Raw genomic sequence first — 11,605 nt, 5'->3', positions numbered from 1 at the left:
TTTGCCCACCTGGGCACCATAGAGAATCACATTTCTTTTCTTTTCTCCTTCGGTTTATCATTGATGTATCATGTTTTCCTTTGTTTTGTTGCGATTTTCATTTTCCATGTATCCATCGAGCGAAGGCAGAAGAGCTGTAAGTTCGAATTTTCTTTAACTCAAAAATTTGCTGCTGCTTCTTTAGATGATGTCACCTTCCATAAGGTTGGAATATTTTTACCCATCGTGGCTGCACAAATCTTTCCCTTCTATACCCACATGTCACGAGTCAAAGTTGTCCACAAGATTCCCGGAGATTAACCTTATAAAAGCAAAATTAATGTATGAGCGTCTGTATTTGTATTTTGATTAAAAAAGTAAGAATTGGGTTTTAACTTGCTCTTTAGGCTCCTTTTGGAACACGGGATTCTCAAAACACATGAATAGAAAAAACACATGATTAGAGTTGCACAAAACTTGCAATCCTACAACAGCCTATAATGCAAGAAAAATTCTGATATAGCCTTCGGATGGAATATGTTAAAAATATATAAACTAGAAGAGGGATAGACACAAAGGAAAATTCCCATGAGGTTCAGTTTTCCTCCAAAATTCCTATGTTTTTGTGCATTTCATTGCAGTCCTAAGGAATTTCATATGTTTCAATGCTTTGTTCCAAAGACGTATATAGGAAACTTTACTATAAGATTCAAATCCTCTAAAATTCCTATGTTTTCTAAGGATGTTGATTATTGAATCACAAATATTAGTTGCTCTGGAAAACATGTATCGAGATTAAAAATATCACTTTTTTAAGAAAAAAAAAAGAAGAGAGGAAAACAAAATCTTTACCAGTCATTACTCACCCCTTGCAACTTATAGTAAAATAATTTGAAGGAAAATGCTTCATATACAACAATTTGTACAACTGAGTTACAACCAGACAAGCCATTCGATTAATAATAAATAAACTACTCCGTTCTAAGTAAAAATTTACACCATTCAATATTAGCCTATTAGGGTTGTTATACGATTTTAGGAAATGGTTTGCATGCATAGCATCAATGCGTGGGACAATCGTTGGCTCTATGTAATATTGATGATTTTTTTTATTTTCCGAATTGAGGCATCAGTCCAATCAACCTGTTGGCCCTTTTTCAAAAAGAGCTTAACTTTTTTTAAGGAAAAAAAAACTTTATTAATTATTCAGGAACAAAGTTACAATCCTGAGCAATTGGCACAATCTCCATACAGCTGAGCGCTTCGTATGCTTAAAAAAAGAGCTAACTAGAGCCATCTAAGTATGTAACCTCATACGCCTACCAATTTTGCTTTGTTGGCAAAGCCCAAAGCCAGCTGCCGTTGTCAAGGAGTCCGTATCAGCCATCGCGTATATTGCTTACCTTTTCCAATCATCCCAGCGCACCATTTCCTTAGTTTCCTTTTCGTGCTACGCCTTGCGCTGTCAGTGCTTTGGTTGGTACTGGTACTTGACAGTAGGATTGGAATGGAAGAGAAGATAAAATTAGCACATGACACGAAAGTGGACGGGGCCCGGCCAGCCGACCAGGGGACGGTGCCGCGCCGGGGCCAACCACGGTACAGGGCAAAAGATGGACCGTGGGCGGCGGCCTTTTCCGGACCGCCATTTTGGCTTCGTTTTGGTAGCTTTACGGCAACGCCTCCATCTTGCACATTTCGCGCTGTCCTTCTACGGCACCTGCTTGCTTCGCTCAGTCCAGCCCCCTCCACGCCTCGCCACTCCACCTCGATTTTTTTTTAATTTTAACACTTTTTGGAAATTAATTTTGAATCTAACACGGTCGTTTTTTAAAAAAAAAAACTAACACTTTTGGCCGCCCCTATTGTCCTAACGCAGCCAAATGCCTGTGCCGCGCCATGCATGGTGACGCGGTAGAGGACTGACGTGGTGGCGATCGGAATCGCTGACCGCTGACGGGGCAGGGCCTGCCGCGCCACCGATCTTGGCGCGGCACTGCCACGTCCTGATCCGTGGCACGACAGAGCCGAATAAAACCCCAGTGGCCAGTCCTGGCCCCCGCCCGGCCCTCTATTGCCGCCTCCCTTCCCTTCCATTCCTTGGCCGCCTCCCTCCCTCCTCGTCCTCGTGCAAGGTAATGACGCACATTTTATTTTCGTTTGAATGGTGGATAGTATATTATGAATGGAAGCTAAGTTTAGGAGGAAAAAATTATGTTTGGGAACTATGGTCTACGGTTTGAAAGAAGATATTAGTTTGATTTTGTCAATGTTAAGGTTAATTATTTAGTTAGAAGTATGTTTACCATGTATATTTTTGTTGCTATAATTATCGGGTTCATAAACCCGGGGTTCCTCGAGGACCGGCTTCCACGCCGGGGCTCGGCCTAGGAAAACAACATATATTTCATGGGCTGGCCCAAAAATCTAAAACACAGCAGACCGGAAGGTGAACAGGCGCCCGCTCGTCAACTTCCCCGGCCCACCTCTTCGACCGGAGCACTCGCTTCAGGTACCAGCCGTCTCCGAGCAATCTCTCCAGTTGGAAGGCTTGGCCTAAAACACTGCTTCCTACTCCGACCCTGTGACTCTGACCCCGCGACCGGGGTTCGTGGGAACCCTGCTCACCGCTCTTCTCCGACCGGCGCACTGAGAGCCGACTGGAGCCATCCGACCGGGGGCTCCCCGTTCGGAAGGAACCCGAAGACGTGCGGAGAAAGGCAAGGCATGGCTCACAAGTCAAAACCACTGTACCAGGGGTCATACCCTGCGCGAAACAGTGCTCTGCAGCCACCCTGACACAAAGTATTGTAGGGGCCGCTAGAAACTCCCATATGGTAAGCCCCCCACGTGTCTCTAGACATCGATCGTAGTATGGGCTCTAGGATTTGCCATACCAGGTGAACATAGCGCGGCTCCTCACATGCCACTAAGCATCAAGTAGTATTTGCAGGTACCGGCGTCCACCCTTCCTGAAGAAGATAACTCGACCCCCCCTGCACATCTGACATCCTACAACGACATCGACAGTATTGGAGGGCGTCAACCATTATCCAGTTTTCATCAACGTAGGCAGCAAGGCTTTGAAACATCCGTACTCTCTCACTCTCACCTGTAAAGCCATCCCCTTCATCTATAAAAGGGGATGCACTCCCTCCAATGAGGGGAGATCGACTTCACCAAGCTCACACTCACTAGATTGACATCAACACCTTACAACCGTTGGACCACCAAGTTTCGACCGCAACCCTTCCGGTCGGAGCCAACCGAACCTCTTGTACACCCTCTCCTCTCTCCTTCTCGTTTGTAACCCCACTACAGACTTCGAGCACCTAGCCTCGGGAATAAAGTCATTGACCGACCCTGACTAGACGTAGGGCACGTTGCTAAACCAGTATAAATCCTGTGTCATTGAGTGCTAGGCCACCTCCGATCACAACGTACACAAAACTACAAATATTTACTAGTTGGTCACTTTCTGCACTGACAGTTGGCGCCGTCCGTGGGGAAGACGTTGTACGTTCAACACTCTTTTGGTCATCGGATGGCCCATTTTTCTGCCACCCCCGCCGTGGCGGGCTCGGGTGATACGATTTGTTTCGGCTCGCTGGAGTTCCCTGCATTCTCGCTCGCCAGGATGCGGGTTCCACCCGTCTTCGAGCCATCCCAGGCCTTCCGCTTCGGGAGCCTGGACTTCATCACCGACCGGCTCGGCGTACTCCACCTCCGTGAGGAGGCTCATGACCTGGCACCCGTCGGAGGGACATCCACCGTCAACTCTGGGACGCGCGACTTCGACGGCGCGGCATCTGCGCTTCATTCCGAGCAAACTCTCTGCTCAAACCCCGCTCCGTCATACGGCTGGTTCCCCTATGGCCTCGCGTCTTTCGCGGACGCATACGCCCGAGGACTCCAAAAGGTGCTGGCACCGCACTGTCTCATGTCTGAGTTCGTGGGGATGGCGAGCTATGCTCCCACCTATTTCCTCGACATCATAGATGACAACGTCGGGAGCGACGGCTCCAGCATCGGTGACGTGGCACCTAGCCACCGTCGGTCCTAGGAGTACGCTGTGGCAGATGCCCCAGAACAGCCGCTAGGGGTAACGGAGTCCTTCCGGACCCACGCCGCGCCAGGCCCTCATGTGGAGACCCCCGAGCTCACACGTGAGCATGGGGAGGACCTACGACGACAGTGGCCGCACCAACCACCAACTGCACCAACGCGCTCGGTGCACCACACTGCACCCCGTGCGCATAGACCGGTGAGCGGCGCTCGGGGTCACGCCCGTCAGCCCCAGCGCAATGCCCCGGTTCGGGGGACTGACCCCCGCAGTTCGCTCGGGCCAGTCAGAACATTGCCACCGTAGCAATGCTCCTACATGACCTGCCTGAGCCGAACGACCCTCGCGGACGAGCAATCCACCAGAACCTTCGGGCACTGTTGGAGACCGCCGCCGTTCAACAGGCAGAGTACTCCGTATCACGACGCCAACTCGCGACCTCGCTCCCCGTCCGGGGAATAGGGACGCAGCAGATGGGGCACTACACCCTGTCATCGCCACAACCACCGGTTGCGGCACAAGAAGCCACAACCGCTCCTCGTCTTGACTTGACGACCGCCCCATGCCGACCGCCTATCTACGCGTGGCTCGGGCCAAACCAAGACACGCGCAACATTGACCGGAGTCCTAGCCCCGACATCCTAGAACCACGGACCTTTGTCCAACACCCCCAGCAAGCGCCTTTTCTGCCGTGCTTCAATAGGGGCCACCATAAAGGTAAGGCCAAGCACCAGGATCAAGACGAGGGCCCCTCCATGTAGAAGGGAAAGAAGAACAGAAAGGATCGCCGCCGACCGGCCAACTCCGCTTTGGCCACCGCAGTAAATTACATGAGCACTCAGCCCCAGCAAGACCCTCTAGGCCACTTTCACGAGCTCATGGAGAGCCCATGCACCAACCACAACTATCCCCTCAACCATCTCTACAAGGACTGCCAGCTCCTCAAGCGCCAGCTGAGGTAGGCCGGTAGGCCAATGGAAGAAAAAGGCAAAGAGGCATCGGCCAAAGAAGGGGGCGCAGCGGACAGGGATCCAGACAACTGAAGGACGAAGTGATCCGACCAGATGCCTACCGCTAAAGGATAACGACGACGACGCTCTCACCAAGTACCTTGGAATAGCTATGTCGTTTTCTTTTCCCCTAAGTTTCAGTCTTACCATTATTTACTTAACGTATGCTCCTATAAGAGCACCCCGACCCGAACGTTTTTTGGCTCGAGGCGCTCGGGGGCTCCACTAGATGGCACTACTACCTCTCTGTTTTGTTTACTGTTGTATGGAGAAATTCCTTCCTACCCTAACAAAGGGGTAGTTCATTCCTTTAAATTACCTTACGTAGCTTTGATTTAAAAATTCTGACTGATCGCACCCCGCTCTTTTCTACGGTTGCGAACAGCTGAGCCTCGCGGGCCACGCCCCGGGCTCAAACGGGCAGGTACGAGAAAGAAAGAACTAAAAAACAAAATTATGCTAAGGAAAAACTAAGGAACAAAAGGAAATAAGCTTCCCCGAACGGAGTAACTCCATCACAAAAAACAAAATACCATTATAACTGTTAAGCACACGAATGTTTTATACGGGGGCTTCCCCCACAAACTTAAAACTATCTACTTCCACTAAACTACTATTATTTTTACATGCTACTGGCCCAACCCAGCGACATCCAACGACGGTGCAACCGATGAAGGCGCGGGCTGCTCACTTTCCGACAGCACGGCATCCGGCTCGGCCAAGACCGAGGCGACATTCACCTCTGCCCTAGGCTCTTCGCCATCCGAAAACTCTACAGCATCCTCTCCACATGCGCTTTTGGCCAGCTCTTCACAGCGGACGTCCATCACCCACTCGGCGGAGACTTAGTCTGCCATCGATCGCGCGCGCGGCAGCAAGCTCTCCCCGATCGACTGGATGTCTGCCATGCTCATGCCTTCAGCGTATCCGCTATAGATGGTGGTGAAGTCCATGTGCGGATGGTGCATCCCCACCGTAGTCAGCACCCCTGATGCTCTGTAGAATAGCCTAGACTTGATAAGATCCTGGACCTCCCCCAGGACCTCCGCCAGCTAGACAGCGGGTGCGCTGGTGTTTGGCACCGACCCAAAGATCTCTGAGATGACGTGCTGGGCAACGTTGTGGATCTGGTCAAGATCCCCCTCAAGAGCACGACACTCCTCATGGGACTTGGCTAGCTCCTCCGTATTTCGGCCAAGCGTCGCCTTGGTCGTCTCTAGGTCCCGCTCCAGCACCTCCACTTTTTCGCCTAGCTCTGCAAGAAGAGCAACGAGCTCAGAAACAGGCTGAGGGAAAAGCCAACACAACAAGAAAACAAAAAAGGTACGTACCGACATGAGAAGCCTCAAGGGTAGAGAGATCCTTCGCCTGCTGAGCCACCTGCTCGCGCAGCCAGGCCACCTGCTTGCGTAGTCAGGCACTCGCGTCCTCCGTCTCCATCACCCGGCCCCGGAGCGCGAGCACCTCTCGATCCGCCTCTGACCGGGCCCTCCGCTCCACCTCCAGGGCCTTCTCCGCTGACTCCAGGGCAGCGCGCTCCAAATCAAGGGCCGCTAAAGCCTCCTGAAGTGCCACCTCGGTGTTCGCTAGGGACGCCCGCAACTCTGGCTCAGTCTCTATCTGATGGGCCCTTGCCGCCTCGAGCCCTTGCTCAGCCATAGTCGCTCGCTCCTCCACGCGCTGCCCCTCCGCCCACGCCACGGCCGCCTCAGCCGCCCAGTCCCGGGACTCGCGGCAGGCGGACTCCACCCGACGCTCAAGCTCGGCCACCCGGGCGTATTCTGACCGGAGGAAGTGGGACTTGTGGGATGACGTCTTCCTTATCTCCTATGAAAGGTAAGCACGCTAAAAAACAACCGACAAGGAATTCAAAGGGTAAAGGACAAGTGCCAGAAACTTACCTCTGCCGTGAGCTGCATGTCGCCCTCCACCAACTGCCGAGGAAATAGAGCCTGCTTCCAGGCGCTTTCAAGCTGCGCAGTCAGCTTGGTGAGTTCTGATATGATGACATGCCCTTGCCCCCCAAAGATGTCCTAGAGCTGACGCTCCCGAGAGTCTCGGAGGATGAAACGCGCGTTCGCTGGGTGCTCAGGGCAGGGCCACTCCAGGTCACCCTCTGGCACCTCATCAGAGGGCCCAGCCTCCAACCGTACCACCGCTAGGTCCCACAGTGACACCATCGGCCCACCAGAGGTCCCAGCCACCGACTAGACCACCGCCATGCCTCGTGACGGCGGCGACGGCTCCACCGTGACATCACCGGTGGGTTGCCACAATGGCACCAATGGCTCCACCATGACATCCACCTTGTCATCAGACGGGATCTCCACCACCTCATTGGCCTAGGCCACCGCCGGGCGTCCCGACCCCGGTCCAGCCATGCCTTCCCCTGGCACCTTCGGCTCTAACGTCAAGGTTGAGCCGAGCGACCCTCCACCCGGCAAGGCAGGGAGCTCAATATCCCTCACCTCTTCCACCACAACCGGTGGAGGGGAAGCCACGAGAGTCACCTCCAACACCACCATCGCCATCGACACCGGGATTGCCGCCAACACCGACGCCACAGCTGCCGCCTCATCAACAGTCGAATCGAGGGGCACCATCCCTAGAATGGAAGGTCTTGCCATCGTGACACGCTGTAGAATGGGCTTCTAGGTCTCCTGCACGACAGTCGAGGCAATACTCATCCCCGGCATCCCTAGGCCACTGACGGGAGGTACGGGTCAGTCACACTCCAACAAAAAGCTCAACCAGCAAAAACCAAAAGGAAACAGAGAAAGACATACCGGGTGGCAAGCGGCACAACTCTAAAGGTCGACCCCGACGTCAATGGGCCCGCACGTCGAGGACCACTTCTGAACCATGACCCGAGCTCCTTTACTTTGGCAGGGGGCAAAGACGGCCCTACCAGCTCCTACCCAGCCTGCGGGTCATCCCGACCCCTGGCTTGGGAATCCTCAACTGGAGCAACAGGCACAGTTTCCTACGACTGTGACTCACGCTGCACACGTGCTCTAGTCCGCTCCTCAGACCGCCCAACATGCTCGACCACGCCCACAGCTAGTAGGTCCTCCCCTGCTATGAGTCATGCATCGGCACCGATCTGAGCGACGTGCGGGTGTCAGTCCGCTCCTTAGTAGACCACCCGCCTTGCTCTGTCACGTCCACAATAGGTGGGGACGGGTCCGATGACGCTATCAAGGGGCATGGTGACCGCATCCACTTCGATGCCCACTCATCGACGATGTCCATGCCCGCTGCGTGCTTCCTCGACGAGGGATCCACCGCACGATGCGCGGTCACCAGCTCGTCACCGGTGGACGACGTCGCGGTATCACGACGCTCCGCCGAGGTTGCAACGACCCCCCGCTCTCCACCTCATCGGAGAAGACCATATCATCTGGATCCATAGGATCATCCGACACGAGTTCCGACTCGACGGGCGTGTTTGGTACCCTTCCCAGCCCGACCAGGCCAGCTCCAGGTAGCCAGGCTGCATTTGCCCAGGCCAGATGCATGCAACAAGGGTTGTTTGGTTGCATGCATCTGTGGAACCAGGCTGGGCTGAGACATTGTTTGGTTGCATGCATGTGTTTGCAGATTTAAAAAGCCCATGCATGGATCATTGTTTGGTTGGCTGCATACAACAAGTTCTAGTCACCTCTTACATGTAGTGGTAACATTACCACCCACTAGTTGACATCAAATATTACATCAATTTCCAAATGAAAAAACCTACTAGCAAGGCAATAACTACTGCTATTACAAGTATAAATGAACTGTGGCACAAGCGAAAGTTGTCATTTCCATCATTTTCTAGTAGAGGTGCACTGACACGTTGGAGGAGAGGTGGATTTTTAGGTTGATCACCATAGAAAGCTAGCAAAGCTTCATTTCTTGTTTCGTATTTTTTGTAGCAATTTCCCTTGAAACCAACTACTTGAGCATGTGCTTCGGCCCAGCTGGAGTAGACCCCAGGCTCCTTCCCAACATGAACAACATACCAAGCCATAGCTGAACATGTTCTTAGGTCAATAAAAAAAACATCACAGGCAATGAATATGTGCTCAGATTAATCAAAATAACATCACAGGCAATAGGCATGTGCTCAGATCAATCAAAAAACATCACAGGCAATGAACATGTGCTCAGATCAATCCAAAAACATCACAGGCATTGGACAAGTGCTCAGTTCAGTCATAAAGCATCACAGGCAATGGACATGTGTTCAGATATAAGAAAACAAACATCACAGGCAATAAGGCAAGTGCTCAGAATAAAATTGTGCAAATCACAGGCATAGGCTGGTGCCCATATCAAGTTTAGAACCACAAGGTTCACATCATTGGCAATGGACTCATGGTCAGATTGCCACCACTAGGTTGATCTAGGTTGTAGGTGCAGGGTTATCTAAGACACTAACTATATGTTAGTGTTAGTAAGTAAGCTATGCAGGATTAGATCAACTGCACAAAAGAGAAGGTCAACCCACTACACATCCACCAGCTGTAGTTAGGTATGCACAAAAGATGCCACCACTGCACAGGGATAGGCCACCACCATTGCATAAGGGCAAATCAGGCTCTCGGGATACATGTCCAAAGCCTCAGCATAAGTGTAGTATCACAGAAAATTTATCATCATTGCACATGCCCAAAGCCTCAGTATAAATGTAGTATCACAGAAAATTTATCATCATTGCACATGCCCAAAGTCTCAGATCAAGTGTAGTATCACAGAAAAAAAACATCATTGCTATTGCCCAAAGTCTCAGATCAAGTGAAGAATCACAGAAAAAAACATCATTGCTATTGCCCAAAGTCTCAGATCAAGTGAAGAATCACAGGAAAAAGGGTGCCCTTCTCATTCTAAGCATGTTCACACACTCTATATCATTGTAGTTGTAAATTAAGTTCAAGTTCCTTTGGCGCTCCTCATCCCTAATGCTCATTGGACCATAACTGATCTGAGGCCGCTGACTCTGAAGCATTCTAAGTGTAGCAAGCAGCACGAGCAAAAAGAATGTGTCTCTTCTCTTCCAAGTCCATCTAGAAAAAATGAATGGAATTTAAGGACAAATGCTCAGAATGACAATGTCATCATCATGGACTTGGACAAAAGCTCAGAAAAAGGATTCATCATATACTAGAACATGCTAAAAATAAGACTTTCATCATCACAGACTAGGGCAATAGCTCAGAAAAAGGCATCATCATAGACTAAGGCAATAGCTCAGGACAAAAGGAATCATCACAGACTTGGACAATAGCTCAGACAAAATGGCAACTTCATATACTTGCTCATAATCTCACAAAGTAGGACATGCATCCAAATCCAAGAACGCAGGACTCACTATCGCACGGTACAGATTAGGGGAGAGGCGAGAGGGGGAGTAGAAATACAAAATACCCACGTCAACAAGCAGCAGCACCAGCAAAAGCCCAACCCACCAGGTGAGAGAGCTCAGATCTGCAAGCACACAAGCAAAGAAAAGAGGATTAGCATACAGAAAATAGGATTTTTACTTGGAAAAAACAAGAAAAAAAATGAGACCTAAGAACAAGGATCCATACCACAATAACAGCCAAGAAATCAGATCTGGTGTGCCTACAGCGAGATCAACAATCAATGGTGACCTAGGGTTTCAAATCGCACAGAAAAAATAGAGAAAGATAAGGGGAAAAACTCACTTGCTTCGAGAGGACGCAAATCCATGGCACCTACAACAAATCGAGAGAGAGGGTAGGCATTAGGAGGCCACGAATCCATCAAGAACACTGGGGGAGGAGGAAGAGGAGGTGGAGCTTACCGGCGGCGCAGACAGGGAGCAACAAGAAGAAGAAGAGAGGGAGGCGGCGGGAGGGAAGATATAGAGGCGGTGAATGGCGGGAACGGGGGAGGTAACCCTAGGATCTTCGCGCCATCTCCCCGCGCACGGAATCACCAGGCGCGTGAGCTCGCGGGAGGACGGAGCGAGCCAGGCTGAAGAAAAATGGCCGATTTGGGCGTTCCTCGTGAGCCAGGCCAGGAGAGGACTTTTGCACGAGCGGAGCCTGGCTCGGGAGGGTGGCCAAGGAACCAAACATGAGCAGGCTGCATCCCAGGAGCCTGGTTTGCCCTTATGCGGGCGACCAAACACGCCCAACGTTGCTCCTACATTCCCTGGCCCTCATTCGCCGGATGATCTCCTGCTCCTTCTCCTACTTCCATGGGATCTCCTTATTCTTTTTCTTCTTCTGAGCCTCGGTCGCCTTCTTCTGAGCGGTCTACCGAGCCATGCCCTCTGGTCCCTTGGGAAGGTGCGGTCGGGACTTATACGTCCCAAGCCCCTACAAAATGAATGAACCAGATTAGAGAAATAGGAAAGAGCAGAGAAGAAGCACGAACAAAACAAGGGAATGCACCAATGTGGACGCGATCGAGGCATTGAGCGGTATGGGTTTTCCCACGATCGTCTCCCTAGGCCTTAGCTGCAGCACCCGGCCGACGTGACTCTAGACCTCGTCGTCCGGCAACTCCTCCGGTGACGCGCGGTTCAGGTCCGACCAGCCGC

The 11,605-nt window shown here is 51.5% G+C and overlaps 1 protein-coding gene across 1 annotated transcript; it reads right to left on the bottom strand.

Annotated features, from left to right (window-relative positions):
- Positions 1-6,104: 6,104 nt before the first annotated feature.
- LOC136458276 (uncharacterized) lies at positions 6,105-7,679 on the bottom strand. Its single transcript, XM_066458243.1, has 4 exons — positions 7,521-7,679; positions 6,954-7,025; positions 6,496-6,879; positions 6,105-6,338 (listed from the first exon to the last, which is right to left on the bottom strand). Exons 1-4 carry the CDS (start codon positions 7,677-7,679, stop codon positions 6,105-6,107), a joined length of 849 nt encoding a protein of 282 aa, XP_066314340.1.
- Between the last annotated feature and the right edge of the window lie 3,926 nt (positions 7,680-11,605).

This window comes from Miscanthus floridulus, chromosome 1 (assembly GCF_019320115.1).
Source record: "Miscanthus floridulus cultivar M001 chromosome 1, ASM1932011v1, whole genome shotgun sequence".
In the NCBI taxonomy this organism is placed as follows: domain Eukaryota; kingdom Viridiplantae; phylum Streptophyta; class Magnoliopsida; order Poales; family Poaceae; genus Miscanthus; species Miscanthus floridulus.
The sequence above is the reverse complement of the archived record's forward strand: the minus strand, read 5'-3'. Positions and strand labels throughout refer to the sequence as shown.

What these genes read in the sequence shown, in the direction of transcription:
- LOC136458276 (XM_066458243.1), bottom strand. Translation starts at nt 7,679, where the DNA reads ATGGCAAGACCTTCCATTCTAGGGATGGTGCCCCTCGATTCGACTGTT. An exon ending in CACCGGTTGTGGTGGAAGAG is followed by an intron (nt 7,026 to 7,520) that starts GTGAGGGATATT and finishes CTGACTGCGCAG; the next exon opens with CTTGAAAGCGCCTGGAAGCA. An exon ending in ACATGCAGCTCACGGCAGAG is followed by an intron (nt 6,880 to 6,953) that starts GTAAGTTTCTGG and finishes TACCTTTCATAG; the next exon opens with GAGATAAGGAAGACGTCATC.